General features: G+C 31.3%; 1 protein-coding gene across 4 annotated transcripts; it reads left to right on the top strand.

Moving 5' to 3' along the window:
* Positions 1-694: 694 nt before the first annotated feature.
* Positions 695-10,933, top strand: LOC119600561 (single-stranded DNA-binding protein 3). 4 transcript variants are annotated; one of them, XM_037950873.1, is made up of 4 exons: positions 696-890; positions 1,494-1,863; positions 1,928-2,069; positions 7,771-10,933. In XM_037950873.1, the coding sequence occupies exon 4, from the start codon at positions 9,128-9,130 to the stop codon at positions 10,448-10,450; it is 1,323 nt and encodes a 440-aa protein (XP_037806801.1). In that variant the 5' UTR covers positions 696-890; positions 1,494-1,863; positions 1,928-2,069; positions 7,771-9,127; the 3' UTR covers positions 10,451-10,933. The 4 variants fall into 4 exon arrangements, with proteins under 4 accessions (XP_037806803.1, XP_037806801.1, XP_037806802.1 ...); XM_037950874.1 differs by having other exon boundaries at positions 1,575-1,863; XM_037950875.1 differs by lacking the exon at positions 1,494-1,863 and having other exon boundaries at positions 695-890.
* The last annotated feature ends 5,891 nt before the right edge of the window (positions 10,934-16,824 follow it).

A 16,824-nucleotide genomic window follows, 5' to 3' on the forward strand; every position in this document is an offset into this window, starting at 1 on the left:
TTAATAGTCAGTTCGCAAAACCCGACTTTTATTACTAATTCAATTATAATTAAAATACGAGTTTTCGAAGAATTAGAAAAGATAACACTTTTAATTACCTATATCATTTAGCAAAAATGATTACTAAAATTTCCCGCATAGTTTTAAATTTTTCTTGATATTTTTGGCCTTTTAATAATATTGATATATGTATTGTTATTATGTATTGATTTTCATTTACTCTAACTACCAGTAAGGGCAAATTCTCCAACAAACTCTGGCAACCTTTAGCAATTACGAATATGGGAAGATAAAGATGCAACAAAAACATGAAACCTAATTGGAATAAAACAAAGAAAAGCTTTAAAAAAACACTAATATTAACTAAAATAATAGTATAAAATAAGAGTGATAAATATAAATGTAAATATTTTGGAATTTAGAAAATTATTTACAATGCTTGTTAACTTTTTTAACATATAATTAAAAAAATATTACAAAATGTTTGCTGTTATAGTTTAGAGTAGACAAAATTTTCTACAAACCCTTTGCATACATATTAAAGTGCGTGCAAAAGAGACAACAGCACTGTCAAACACTCACTCAGTATGTAAATTACAATTTGTCAAACAAAATAAACACGAAAAAAGGTAAAACAAATCTCTTTTTTTTGTCGTTGTTGGGTTTTTTCTATGAGAGCTGTCTGTTGGTGTGTGTATTTGCAGTTTTATGAGTGTTGTCCTCCATACGCCATTTAACGCGAGACGCACTTGTAGCGAAAAAGTACCGATAAAAGAAGTTTTCTCGAATAGAAGAAACATTTTACTGGAAAAAATACTAAATACAAAAAAATAATTTGCAAAAATTTCAATAAAATAAATGAGAAATAAATTGAAATTGAGATAAAAAGTGTTAGTAAAATAATAAGAAAAAAAGAAAGAAAATTTACAATGGAAATGTGTAAAAATGCAATTGTATCGTCGTACAAAATTTATCGATGAAAATTTCATATTGAAGCAAAAAATTATTAATGTGATTTGTCTTCGTCGTCGTTGTTGTCGTCTTCTTCGTTATTATAGTCAACGTAGTAGTAGTTGTAGAAGTGGACGAGTTAGAGAAGAGGAGAATAAAATTGTAGTAAAGAAGCATATAGGGAAAATTAACAAAAAAATAAAATTACCAAAAAAAATAACAGAAACAAACGAATTCAAACACATAAGCAAATCTGCAACAACAACAATAAATCGAAGAAATCAACTTTGTAGTGTTGTTGTTGTACGTTTTTAAAACAAAAATTTTTCGTGCGGTGTAAAGTGGGGTAAAGCTCATTTAGTGTTTGTGTATGTGATAAAGAGAGAGAGCAAGAGTTGGAACAAAAGAGAAAAAAGTGTATTAGCAAACAAACACAAAAAAGAAGTAAAAAAAAGAAGGCAAATCTGTAAAAAACATTAAAATTATTTAGTGGAAGTAGCTAGAAATAAGAGAAGTGAAAAAAAGAAGTTTTATTTTTAAAGGGGGAGGGAAACAGAAAAAAAGAAGAGCACTACCACCAACTACCATAATAATAATAACAACAATAATAATAATAAAAAAAGTAAAAGAAGCAGCAGCCTCAAATAAAATATAAAAAATGTGAAAAAAATAAAAAAAAACGAATTGAAATATACAAATCAGTAAAGAAATAACACAAAAGGCTAATAAAAACCTAAAAATTTTAAAAGTTATTTAAACAAATTTATTTATAACTAAAAAAAACAAAAGTAAAAGCACAATTCACGTTAAACAAAACGCGCCTTTTAGCTTTACAAAACCACTGTCAAATCTAATTAATATAATAACAACAACCACAAAAAGAAATTGATTTTTTATACAATCTCTTTACTGGTAATATTTGCTTAAATTTTGTGATAAAAAAAATTAAATGTTTTAATTAAAATTGTTTTTATAGTTTAACAACAACAACAAATAAACCACTTAAGGAGTTTCGTTGCTGAAATTTTGACACCATTTGGTCTACAATATTTAACAAATGCTAAATATTTCTTCTTAAATACATTTGTTGTATTTATCTTTTAAAAATAGATACCAAGGTTTGTAAACAATAACATCAAATCAATAATAATTATTATTTTAACAGTGTTTTTGTTTCGTTTACTTTTTTCCTTTGAGTTGCCACCTGTTATTATTTGTTTATTTCACAGTTCAACAAATTTTTAACCGAGAGACCATAGTATACATTTCGCATTGAGCAGCGCTAAATCCAATTCTGGCCTCAAAATGTTTCCATCAAAAACGCGTGGAATACACTTTTATTTATAAAATTAGTTACGCATGTTATCTGAAAATCCAATACCTACCTATATCGACTTTAAAATAAACTTTCTAGAAATTTTGATTACAGATTCCGTTTCAACGCTGCTCAGTCCTTTATTAAAATATACTTTAGTCTCTGGGTTCGGATTTTATTATTTTTTATTTTTTCAATTTTGTTGGCCTGTGTAATTAATGAACATTTTACAGGTACCAACATAGTAACATATGTAGGAATTTTTATTTGTATACAATTTATATTAATTATAAACAAATATTAACAGGTGGCAACTTAAAGCAAAAAAAAAATTGTCTTTTAAAATTTTTTTGTATATTTTTTAACTGATTGATTTACTACTTCATTATACCCTACACCACTTTAGTGGGGAGGGTATATTTGATTTGTGCTGATGTTTGTAACATACAAAAATATTCGTCCTAGACCCACCTTAAAGTATACCAATCGGCTTAGAATCGTTTTCTGAGTCGATTAAGCTATGTCCGTCCGTCCGTCTGGCTGGCTGGCTGTCCATGTAAACCTTGTCGCAATTTTCAAGATGGATGAAATTTGGCACGCACGTTTTATTTGACCCAAGGACGAAGCCTATTGAAAATGGTTAAAATCGGTCCATTATTTCACCTAGCCCCCATAGAACAGAACGCCCCGAAAAGGGCTTCTGAGCTCATAATTATGTTAAATATACAGATATATCGACAAAAAACGGCACAACTAAGTTTTATAGAAGTCGTGATGACCCTGCTAAATTTCATAAAGATCGGGCCCCATTTGACCCTAACTCCCATACAAAGTCCCCTTCAGAAAATTACTTGAATGTCCCAAATTAACTTATAAACACAAATATCGCGATGAAATTCAGCACAATTCAATACAATACCACAATACCATATGATACCCTACTGGTGTAGGGTATCATATGGTCGGCCACGCCCGACTATACTTTCTTACTTGTTTTAATATTAGAAACTCACTAATTGCGAAAACCAGGCATGGAAAATTCAGTACTATTCTACTTTTTCACTAATACTATGGTACATACAGCTGATATTTACAGAATAATCAGGACAAAAATTGAAATGTCAATAACTAGAAAAAATATATCTTTCTAGTTGAAGAAAATTAAACAAAATTTTGTGTAAAAATTGCAATAAAAATATTTAAAAAAATTACAGATCCATTATGGTTTACGGAAATTTCGCATACGATCCTGCAAAGTGGTCAAAAAAGTATGATAAACTTTTTAGTATTTGGACAAGATTAAATTTCTCACAAGAGAGTAGATTTCACACGGCACTCGTAGATGTGAGAGAGTAATTTCCTATATGTGAGAGTAGGACTACTTCCATGTTGGCCAAGTCTTCAAGACAGGGATGGCAAATGGAATTTTCAAATTGTACAAAAATTGTACTTTTTTGAATCCGATTGTACCATATCTATAATTTTTGCAAATTTATATCAATATAAAAAAAAACATTTCAAGCAAGTCCATTAGTCAATGTACTAGTCCATTGACTAGGCAATAGGCTATTCTATAGACTAGACGGTAGTCTATAAACTAGTATATAGAGTAGTTTTGATACTAGTTCAAAGACTGATTAATACAATAGTCCCTAGAAGTACTTTAAAAAGTTAAAAGAGATAAGTATTAGTCAATAAACAAGACAATTTACTCAATAGAGTAGTTTATAAACTAGACAATAGACTAGTCTATAGATTAGACATTAGAGTGGTCCCTAGTGTAGTTAATAGACAATTCAATAGAAAAGCGATAGAATACAAAATAATCATAAAAATTACTCTCTTTGGTAAATGTTATTCCTGCTTGTCTGGTTGTAATCTCTTTCAAGATTCTTTACAATATTAAAGAATATAAAGAAGAATTGAAAATGTCCTTTTCTGAAGTTTATTAAAAATTTGACCGAAGTCGGTAGTTCTTTGAACTTTGTGTTAAAAGTACAATTTTAAATTATTATTTCAATAACTGAATATATTTAAAATTGTACAAAATGGGTCATCGGTGTACCAATGTACTTTTAAAGATCGAATTGTACCCAATAAAGTACAATTGTACCAATTTTGCCAACCCTGCTTCAAGACATTATCGGTGATGCGTGCAGGACAGTCCTCTTTTTTCGTATCCGACAATGTGAGTGACATTGCCTGCATATTATCGTTGACGATCAGATAAGTAACAATGTGGTTCAACTTGTCATTGATTAAATTAATAATAATTATCGTACCAATACACTTTACTCAATTTTTCTTCCCAACTTTAAAAACACAACTAAATCATGATTTATTTTTCTTAATAAAAAGTTTTAATGAAACAAAAACTTGTAGAAATTGTCGCTCATCGCGTCAATATAAATTGAAAGGCAAGTTTGAAAATTTCCTGTAGACATCATCGATGAAAGTGTCGTCAATAAAGATCTGGCCAACTGGGTTGTTATATTTTGTAACTCTGGTATCAAGGACTATTGTTGGTACTACAGTTGAGTTTTCTTCAATATTGAACCTAGAAACCTGAATTTAAGCATGTATATCCCAGATTTAATAAGAAGCCATAAAAGGATACTTTTTTTTACTTTTGTTTATAAAAGGAAACTTTCTAATGCCTTTTCATTTTTCTACTGCTAATTATTATTTTTTTTGTAATAAAATACAATACTTAGTAATCAAAACTTAGGAGACCTACATATAACTCCTGGACCTGAGTAGAACAGAAGCTTATTTTTCCATTTTTGTACTCTGAAGAAAACTTACCATCACATGGTTATACTTTTTTAATCAACAGAACTAAAAAGTTCCATTTTTTATCACATGATAGGCCAGTAGATTTTGGGAAGAAATTACTTTCATATAGTATCATTGAATCTTTACTAAGAGAGGCAAAAGTATCTAAAACAGGTAACTTGCCATAACTGGTCTTTTTGTTAAACTAAACTTGGTTTCAAAACGTTTGCCTAGACGTTGTGGGAGTAGCGGTAATTGGCATACACTTTATATCAAAAGTTAGAATAGAGTAAGATTAAGAGGTCTTGATATTGGTTTAAAATTGTTTGCTCATGCTTACAATTTTGACTCTAAGGTTAAAAGAGGTTCTTAAGATCATAAGCTCGTAGAGCGTTAGCTGCAGTCTTAGTGTAAATTTCAAAAAGATTTAACATGTATTATTCTCTGGTAAAAATAAGATTCAACAGTTGGTAATATCCTATCGCTTACGAACAAAATAAAGTATATACTTCATAGTTATCCTTGATAGAATCTGTTTTCCTGACCTGTCAAACATTCAACTGTAATGAATTGTATATAGGTACATTATTAAATTTGTCCATTATTAATCCTTAATATCAGGATGTAGTACTACACTTTTTTAATTGAAAATAAGAACTTCTTAATTCAAGTCAGAAACGATCAATTTAAATTGAGATTTTTCATATGAAATTCAGAAAATATTTATTAAGAATTTTCATTACAAATAAAAAACTGAATTTTTCATAGAAAATTTTATTATTTATAAAATATTAATTTACGTGAACATTCTAATTCTAACAGATATGCATATTTTTATCTTGCCCTAATTACTTTTGAATTACTTTGCAAAATTCTTGGCAACCCTAAAAAATTCCAATTTGCTATTTTGCTCTCTCTTTGAATTTTCTCACTAAATTTGTAATATAAAATAAGGCTAACATCTTGAAAAGTTTTAAATTGTAGCGATTTAACAACAAAAGTCCCACATTTTGCGCTTAACCCTTTCGCTACAAGTTTTAACTGCAGGCCAGAGATACAAGCCGAGACGGCTCAAATCGGCGGCGGCTGGCCGCCGGTAATATTTTGCAAGCCGCGCCGCCGCCGACTTCTTTCGGCTCAAAAGCTAAGCCGGCTTAAACGTAGCCGGTGATAAAGATTGGAATCGCACATGTATTTCAGAAAATAATTTCACCAATTTGAACGGAGTTGAAAAGAGTTGCCACACAATATTGTGCTAATATTAAAATAGTGAAAACTACTATAAATGTCCAAAAACTTATATAGAGACAGGTTTCTATGTAACAGATTATTATACAAAGATTTTTCAATATGATAAACGATATAAGGTCAATTTCTAAAGAAAAAGTTAAATTGAGCCGACAATTTAGCCGCCGCCGATATTTTCTGTAATAAGCCGCCGCTGCCGCCGATCATTTCGCATCGGCTTGTATCTCTGCTGCAGGCATCAATAGATGCTTTAAGTATTCGACGATGTTGGTACTGACATCGATATTGACTGGTACTAATATTAAGGACTACTAGTCCTGGTTTGTCCGATATTCGTAAATATAGAACTTTGTGCAAAAAAATTTAATGTATGGATACTATATAGCGAAACGGCATGACATTTTTAACTTTTCATTATTATACTCTTCACCTTCATGAGAAGTTTATATACATATACGTTTATCTTTCCTATTCTGGATCCTTATAGATAACGGAGTCGATTAAGCCATGTTCGTCTGTCTGTATGTCTGTTGAAATCAATTTTCTAAAGACCCCAGATATCTTTGGGATTTAAATCTCCAATAATTCTATCAGACATGCTTTCGAGGAGGTTCATATTTAGATTTACAAGGGTTATGCGCCTTAAAAATGTGCATATTATCTCGGAGACCATAAGGTCCATAAGTCCAGTTTAAATACAAATTATATTTAAATAATAGAACTAATTTGTCGTTTTTCTATCGCTTTCCATCAAAGGTCAAATATATCTCCCCAAACTTCTGTTCTTATAGTTCTTTAAAATATGTTCCTCATCACTCTACGATACTGGTATAAACCTGAGTTAGTGTGAAACCACAAAGTCAGTGAACCTTCTTTCGACATTCCCTTGTACAGTTCTAATATATTTCACATAACAAACCAGTCATGAAGTTGCTAATTGGATTGAAGAATACCAAAAGCCTTATGGCCAAAGCATGATGGAAAAATAACCAAATTACTTATTGAAATGGATAGATGTAGTCTAAGGATTCTGATAGGGTTTTTAATTGTTATATTAGGGCCTTTGTAAGCAAATAGGACGCGACTTTACCGAACATATGCAGGCTATGCTAAGATCCGGATGAACTATTCGGCATACAATGTGCTATTTTTCTATTATTTCTAGGAGAAATAGCTAGATAATAAATTTCACGATGAACTTGGTAGTATTGCTGGTTGTGGTCCATGTAATCTACCAAATGCGTAATATGTCTATTGTAATATAAAAAGACCTTTATAATGATATCGAAAATGTCGCAATCGGATCATTAGTTTAGGAGTAGTTACGAATAATCTAATTAGCATTTCAATCTAAAACCGCTTTATTAGCCACATTGCTCGCACTGTACATTTTTGGCAATTCTCTCATTGTATCATTATTCTCATCTTCAATTTTATTTTCATATTGAAATTTTGCCTTCTTTTTTCTTCTATATTTTCAGTTTGCGAAATACACGCACACACATAACAAAACCATTAGCGAAAAAAAAACAAACGTCACACAACCAAAAAGGGGGAAATTGGTGTGAGTGAAAGAGTGAGCAAATCAACACCATAGAAATAACAACAAAAACATAAAGCAGAAAAAAAATAACACACATACAACAAAAAATAACATACGAGGTGGTTGTTCAACAAAAAAGTAGCGAATACGAAGAAGAACAAGCAGCAGCAGCAACCACAGCAACAACAAAAGTAGTAATAAAAAACAACAACAATATTATACAAAATACACAAGCAAAAGAAACGGTAAAACGAAGAAGCAGCAGCAGCAGATACAAGAAGACAAATATGAACTAAATTTGTTGTTTTTTCTTGTATTTCTGAACGAAAATTCACACAAAAAAGAAAAAGTAACTGAACGGCAGAGACCGAGAAAGAGATACACAAAGAGAGTGAAGGAAAAAAAAAGAAACGAAACGAACGTATAATGAAATATAAAATCATTTTTATTGTAAAAAAAAATGAAGCAAAAGTAAATTTTTTGATGGTACGCAAATTTTAACAAAAAAATTAAATAAAAAGAAAACGAAAATATAATTTTAAAGAGTATACACACGATAAATGTTAACCATAAGAAAAGAAACAACAAAGTATTGAATTTAAACTTATAATTAAAGCAAATTGTTGGGGAATTGTATAAAAAAAATTACAAAAATTTTTGTTCAAAAAGTTAATAAAAATTTCCTAAAAATGCTGGATGTTATAGAAACTAGGAGAACGGCTGCGTGAGCAGACGATACTCTCTTATCCATCCAAACATCCCCCCACAAAAACACTAACGTGTGCCTGCTACCTGCGTGTGTGTGTATGAATGACGGTGGAGCAGCTCAACGCCAGCAAAAAGAATTAGCGGCCACAGCAAGATTATCTATCTTCTCTACATTTATTGAAAGTATTTAAAAAAAATAAGAAAAAAACTATATAGAAAAGAAAATAAAAACCAACACAAAACGTAACGAAAGAAAGAAGAAAACCTAAACTAAAAACTACTTACTGGAGTTGAAAAAGAAGACAAAAAAGAGTGAGCGCCAATTAATAATAAATAATTTTAAAGAAATCTTCAAAACACAACAACAAGAACACCAGCTACATCAGCTGGAAAGGAAAAAACAACAAACATAAAAAGGAGTAGTTGAAGCAAACAACCAACAGCTCCTTTTAAATATTAAAAAAAAAAACAACCACAAACTTTAGTAAATAAACTCACACACCAACCAATCAACCAACAAACCAACCAAGATAAATAAACCCACAAATTGACATCACACATTTTCGTTGCAAACCAAATATAATAAAATGTATGGCAAATCGAAAACGTCGTCGGTGCCTTCAGATGCTCAGGCCCGTGAAAAATTAGCTCTATACGTGTACGAATACCTGCTGCATGTGGGAGCCCAAAAAGCTGCACAAACTTTCCTCTCCGAAATAAGATGGGAGAAAAACATAACATTGGGCGAACCACCAGGTTTCCTACACACATGGTGGTGTGTCTTCTGGGACCTATACTGTGCTGCTCCCGAAAGACGCGATCAGTGCGATCACTCATCAGAGGCCAAGGCCTTCCACGATTATGGTTTTGTTAGTTCAGGCTATGGCGTAAACGGAATTGGCCCCGGAGGTCCTCACAGTGCTGGTGGTCCAGCGCCCAGTCCACTCGGACAGATGCCACCCGGTGGCGACGGTCCCATGGGACCGGGCGGTCCAATGGGAGCGAATTTCTTCCCCAGTTCAACGATGAGACCTTCTCCACCAACACATGCGTCAAGTCCGCAGCCCCCACCATCACAAATGATGCCGGGTCAGCCACCATTTATGGGTGGACCACGCTATCCCGGTGGTCCGCGACCCGGTGTGCGTATGCAGGGTATGGGTAATGAATTTAATGGTCCGCCCGGACAACCCATGATGCCGAACAGTATGGATCCCACGAGGCCGGGTGGCATGGGTCCCATGAATCCTCGCATGAATCCGCCCAGAGGACCAGGTGGCATGGGTCCCATGGGCTATGGCGGACCAGGTGGTATGAGGGGTCCAGCACCCGGACCGGGTGGCATGCCGCCCATGGGTATGGGCGCCGGTGGCAGACCACCGCAATGGCAGCCTAATGCAACAGCACCTATGAATGCGTATTCATCTTCATCGCCTGGCAACTACGGTCCCGGCCCAGGTTCGAATGGTCCGCCAGGACCCGGCACGCCCATCATGCCCTCGCCGCAAGATAATACACAAGCGGGCCCTGGTGGTCCTGGCGACAACATGTACTCGCTAATGAAACCAGAATTCCCCATGGGCGGTGGACCGGATGGCGGCGGTGGCGGACCCGGCGGCATGGGTCCCATGGGTGGCGGTCCTAATTCAATGGGCCCTGTACTTAATGGTGGTGCCGGCGATGGCACCGGTCTTGATGGTATGAAAAACTCACCAGCCAACGGAGGACCCGGTACGCCCCGCGAAGATTCGGGCAGTGGCATGGGTGATTACAATCTGGGCGGCTTTGGGGGACCAGGAGAGAATGATCAAACGGAATCGGCGGCTATACTCAAAATCAAAGAAAGTATGCACGAAGAAGCGAAAAGATTTGAAAAAGATTCAGAACATCCTGACTATTTTATGCAATAACCGCCCGGACAAAATATACCACCACCAATCCCAACACCACATCCTACAACACAAACGCCACAACAATTGCAGCAGCAGCAACCACATAGTAACTCCTCCGTCACCTCCTCCTCGACATCTACAAACAGCTCCTGCCCTTCGTACAGCAGTTATCAACAGCAACAAAACACAAACACCTGTACAAGTGGTGTTACAAATGATGATGATAATGATGACGAAACGACTGCAGCAGCCGCCGCTGCCGCAGCAGCAGCTTTACAAGCCGTTAGCATGATGAATACTACAATTAAAGATCCCACACATGCAACATCAGCGTCAGCGGCTTCAACTCTTACCACGGCCATGCTCCAGCATTTATGGTCATCTATGGCAGCAGCCACAGCAGCTGCCGCCTCCAAACAACAAGAAAAATTCTTAGATACTTAAGAAACGTATAAACAAAAATAATGTATGATTCCTCTTCTCTTTAATCTAAAACTACTACAACCCTACTTTCTACTATCCAATCCACTCCACTCCATTACACTCTAAAACAATCTCCAAGAGAAACCCTAAGATGATAAAGATCACAATGATGATAATGATGATGAATGTTACTGAAATCTCTTCTCTCAAAATTCATTGGAAACAGTTGAAGAAGTAAAACAACCATTTTTAACTTAAGCAGCAAAGAATAGAAACAAAAAAATTTATTACTGGTAAATGGCATTAAACAGAAAAAATTAAATAATTTTTTTTTTTAATTTTAATTTTTAATTATTATTTTATTTTGTAAATTAATTATTATTATTATTTTTTTTTTTTTGATGATGAGAAAGAAAAACTTTAAGAAAACAACACAAGTAAAAAAAAAAACAAAACAAAAGCAGAAAAAAATAAACCACAACAATTATTAATTATTATATTATATAAAAATTAAGCCTAAAAATTATATATATAAAGTTTTATAAAACATAAAGAAAAAACACAAAAAAAAATAAATAAATTATTTCAAAAATATTACAAAAAAGAAACCAAAACCATTACATCCATTTATATAGATAAATAGAGTAAAATATACATATTAGAATATACTATCAGTTATACTATATTCATAGATACGATTCGAAACAAAAACTTAAAATTTTTCAAAAACATTCACATAACGATAGGCCACCAATACAACTAAACAGGGACTAAGAGAAATATATGACGAAAGGAGTCGACAGAAATTATAGTTAATTTTTATGGCAGAGGCAGTTGAAAGAAGAAATATCACAAGTAAATTTTTAAATGGAAAACATTTTAGAAAAATAAAATAGTAATTTTAAACATTTTACAATTTTGAAGTTCACCACAATTAGAGCCAGTTTCCAGGTTAATGACTGTTATTGTAGCAGTTTGACGGACTGTGGCCGATAGTTATTTCCTTGTGAAAAAAAAACGTTTTGTTGTTACAGCTGTCGATGAGTTTTACAAATTTTTTGACCGAGCATGTTTCGGGTCGTGTTACATCAAAATTCCAATTGTAGGAACTACTAACTAGTAAACAAAATTAGTTAAAGCAGCCAATTAAGAAAGATTAAACTTGTTCCAGTAGTAGTAAAATGTGAACAGCTGATGCGAAAATAGATTAAAAAAAATAAACCTTAAAAAGTCGTTATTTCTTGATTTACATACATTTTGTATACTTTATATTAACAAATTATTATTTTTCTGTTTGTTTTCATATTACACTCACAACTGTCTTCTTCTTGTATAAAACATTCATTGTAGCATGATAGCAAATATTGGCATTTTCTATTGTTTTGTATGGCAATACTATAAAAAGTTGTGCTCAAAAATATGGAATATTAGATTAATTTTTGTTTAATTAAACTGATTATTAATTGGCGTTTGGTCTTTAAGTCAAAAAAATACCCGCCCTCAAGTTCACTTACCAGCTCTGAGTTAAAAACTTCAAAAGCAAGCAGCTTCTCTTGTTACGTCGTTGATTCATACGTTCTGACATAAGTTCCAGTAAGTATGCATATAGCATATAGTATGCATTGATTAAAGATTCTTTTCCGAAATGTGAGAATCCTTTTGTGTCACCATTTTGTGGAAGGGCTAGGCATTATTATGGGATATTCATTTCCCCATATATTCATATGTTTTGGAATCCGTTATACTTCCACAAAGTGCTTTAGTTAGCATAGAGTGTGATTACGATTGGTATGATATTTTCATCTTCCATCATCTGGAAACAAGGGAATATAAGCATCCAGTTGTGTCAGCATTTTATCCAAGCTTGGGGTATCATTTTGGTATTTGTGGATAATGGCATTTCCTTATTTTTGAAAAGATAATTTCATAAAGTATTGCTTTAGTTAGCATAGAGAGTAATTACGATTGGGAAGACATTTTGATCTTGACAGCTTTAAAACATGCCTAACTGACTGTCGGAAACTAGAGATATACATTATTTTTGCTATCATATTGATGCCGTAAGCAGGTGACAAAGCTTATTGAATGGAAATAATCGGATCTGTGATTGTTCATTTTAGTTTTAAAATCATATGTTAAAAAGAGATCACATTGTTCCTAAGGAATCAGCTTGGCAATGTTTAAACTAGCAAAAATTATGAAAAAAGTCGACATCGAGAGACCAAAGTTTACATTTTTAATAGATTGAGGAGTGCTGAATCTGGTCATTCGAATTTCTTCATCACATCAGGTTTTTGAAATAACGTAGTAACAGTAATCTGGCCAGATATAAGGCCTTATAACAGCGGCAAGACGCTTTCATTTATAAAATCTGTTATGTCATCTGAAAGTCCAATCTGTTGACTTTAAAATAACAAGCTTAACTTCTGTTATATCTTCATGCTCCTTCAAGATATTTTAACATAAAGCATGAAACAAGTTTTAATTCAAACTTTAACTTCATCGGACGATATCTCCCGAAATACAAGAGATTTTCAAACAATTCAATAATGATTTGATGGGAAAAAATTATGACAAGCATATAAGAATGTCGTAAAATAAAGGCAAAATGGAGTTAAAAATGTAGTTTTTGTCATTTTATTGTTGTTCCAAGTGCTAGGTTAAGATATCTCGAAGAAGGATAAATATATTAAAGAGTTTAAACCTTTATTTCTAGATTGACAAACAGGACTTTCAGCTGATATAACAGATTTTATCAATAAAGATATCTTCGTGCTGTTATAACGACTCAAATAGTTCAGTTTTTAGGGCACCATAACTCTAAATAGATGATGTAATAGAGAAATTCTGAGGACAGATTCGGATTTAGAGATGCTCAATCCTTCAGAAAAGTATACTTTGGTTTCTGGTTGTATTTTTCTGTTTGTATTTTTAATTTTTTTTTTTTCAAAATTTAATGAATTAAGGAAGAATTAAGGTTTAATTTATAACCAGAGTAGATGATTTAAAATAATATATTTCAAAGTAGCTAAGGTGATATTTTTCGTTAGGGTGGCATGGTAAAATAAAAGGTTGTTTAAAACTTAGTCCTTGTTTTTGAAACCGAAAACTTTTAATTTAAAATTATAAAACAATAAAAAAGGACCATTTCTAAACAAAAAAATCTAAAAAAAAACAACCCAAAAGTTATAAAAAAAGAGTATTAAACAAAATTGTGTACAGTTTCCTTAAAACATGATAAATATAAAATTAATGTTTCTGCAGCAGAAAGAAATTAATAAAGAAAACCCTTAAGAAAATTGTATTATAAAAAAACTAAATTTAAAACTCTCAAACTTTCATAAATAACAAAACTAACACACTAAATTTTGTAAAAAAAAACAAAAATTAAACATTTCTTAATATCTAGGTACTTATTAATAAATTTAAAAGAACAACTTAAAACAAAAAAAAAAAAAAAACATTTATATATAAATTTAAAAAAAATCCCTTTCTTGGCTTTCATATAAAATATAAGATTTATATAGTGAAAAAAGAAATCGCAAAACATTTTTGTAATATACATAATATAAAATATATTTTAAATTAATTTTAACAGAGTTTAGGCAGTTTTATTTAATTTTATTTTCTTTTCCCTTGATATTAAATATCTTTATAATTATTATTTTTTTATATTTATTTATTTAGTTTTTAAACTCTGTTAAGAAACCAGAAAAAAATATTGTAATATTGAAAATATTGTACAGTTTTCAAAATGTGATTGGTGTTTGTTTGTTTTGTTTTATATAAATAATAACTATATAATTTAGGGGTGTTCGTTTAGATTATTAAGTTATAATATAAAACACTTTTTTAAATTTTTAAATTAAAAGAAAATTACTTTGATAAAAAGTCTTTAGAAAAGTTTTTAACTTAAAAAAAAAAACAATTAATATTAAGATTAGTTAAAACTAAAAATAAAATTAGGGCTGGTGTTTGAGTTGTATATTAAACAGTAATTAATTAATTTAGTTAATTTAAGCAGAAATTTTAATCTATTGTGTAGTTTATGTTGTTTTCTTTTTTTAATTTTGCAGTATTGCCATACACTATAAATGAAAATGTCATTATTTACTATCAAAACAATGAATGTTTTGTTTTAAAAAGAAGAAGACAACTGTAAGAATTGAAAAATTATGAGAAATTTTAATCGATACAAAAAAAAAGAGAAAACTATATTATTAACAAAATAAATAATAACAGAAAAACTTAATTGTTAGTTTAAGCTTAGTTTAAACAGAGAATATTGAGCAGAAAAACCCCGCCTTAAGAGACAGTTTTCTGGTTAATGACACAAGCCAACAAATTTTTATGGCAAAGACCAAAATATCCTACTTTTCTAAAGGATTGAGCATCGTTAAATTCAAATCTATCCTCAAAATTTCTCTATCACATTATATACTTTGAGATATTATGCGCTGAAAAATCTCCACTTTTGGCTATATTTGAGTCGTTATAACAGTGCGAAGACACCTTTATTAATAAAAATCCGTTATGTCCTGTCTGCCGACTTAAACATACGGATTTGACCTCTATCATAACTTCATTCTTCAACGAGATAACTTTACCTAGGGCTTGGAACAACCCTAAAATCACAAAAACTAACTTTTTAAATTCATTTCGTATTTACTTTATGACAAATCTTTCTATAGTCCGATGAAATTTTTGCCGTTTTTTGGTATTAAAAATGGTTTCAAGCTTTAACTTAAGGTGCACTTTTAGTTGACATAACAGATTTTACAAACCTAGATGCCTTCCCGCTCTTATAAGGCATCAAATATGGACAAAAACGCTGGGTTTTTTTAGTATCTACGACTCTATATCTCAAAAACCTGCTGTAATAAAGAAATTCTGAGGTCAGATTTCCATTTCGGCTTTATAACTGCCTTATAACTGCTTCCCGCAGTTATAAGGCATCAAATATGCCCGAAAAACCAGGGGTTTTTCTGTTCTTATGACACTATATCTCAAAAACCTGATGTAATAAAGAAATTCTGAAGCCAGGTACTCGATTAGTTAAGTTTGGTTAAACTTGGCCAAGAAATGGCAAGGTGTGAGCATCTAAAGCGAAATCAAAACTACATATTTTTATAAAAATGTTAATTTTAATAAAAAGGAGTTAATTTTTTGTTTAATTTAAATTTTAGACTTTAAATTATAATTTGTTTTAATTTTTCTTAAGTTGTTTACATTTACAGCTGCTTCTTCTTTTTTTTAGTAAACATTCATAGTTTTTGTTAGCAAATAATGACATTTTATGTTGTTGTGAATGTTAATATTGCAAAGTTTAAACTAGTATTCAAAAAAAAACTATTAACATTAAATTAAAATTATTATAAAATTAACTAATTAAAAAATTAATAAGCGTTTAATTTTTAACTCAAAACCCGCTCTAAATAAACTAATTTGCATATTAATTGGCATTTTAACTTTATGTTAAAACTGTTGAACTGTCTCCTAAACCAATAGATTAGTCTGCTATTCCAATTTTATACAAAAATATCGAATTTTAAAATTTTCTAGGAAAAATTCATTATTCGAGGCAATTAATAATTATTTTATTGTAAAGAGCTCCAATAGTACATTTAATTTCAAATTATTGTATCCTATACTCCACCAAAAAGAAAATCGATTTGTCCTCTCTCTCTCTCTCTCTACCCCTCGCCCCTACACAATATATTGAAAGTAGTTTAAAAATATACATATATTTTTAACTCATAAATATATACTTATACTTTAGAAAACCCCCTGTTTTAGTAGAGTTTTTTAGAAAATTAAAAAAAAAAAATAACATTTTAATATGTAATTGATGAAATTTGTTATTTAACTAAGGGCAGGTTTTACTGATAGAGATAATCTTGTGTATATTCTTTGTTTAAACCTTAGACAACAAAATTTTAAAGAAATCAAAACCCAGAGATCAATGTACA

Source organism: Lucilia sericata, unplaced genomic scaffold, assembly GCF_015586225.1.
Source record: "Lucilia sericata isolate MDLA Ls3-8-SP2 unplaced genomic scaffold, ASM1558622v1 Contig000116F_arrow, whole genome shotgun sequence".
Taxonomy (NCBI): Eukaryota; Metazoa; Arthropoda; class Insecta; order Diptera; family Calliphoridae; genus Lucilia; species Lucilia sericata.

What these genes read in the sequence shown, in the direction of transcription:
- LOC119600561 (XM_037950875.1), top strand. Translation starts at nt 9,128, where the DNA reads ATGTATGGCAAATCGAAAACGTCGTCGGTGCCTTCAGATGCTCAGGCC.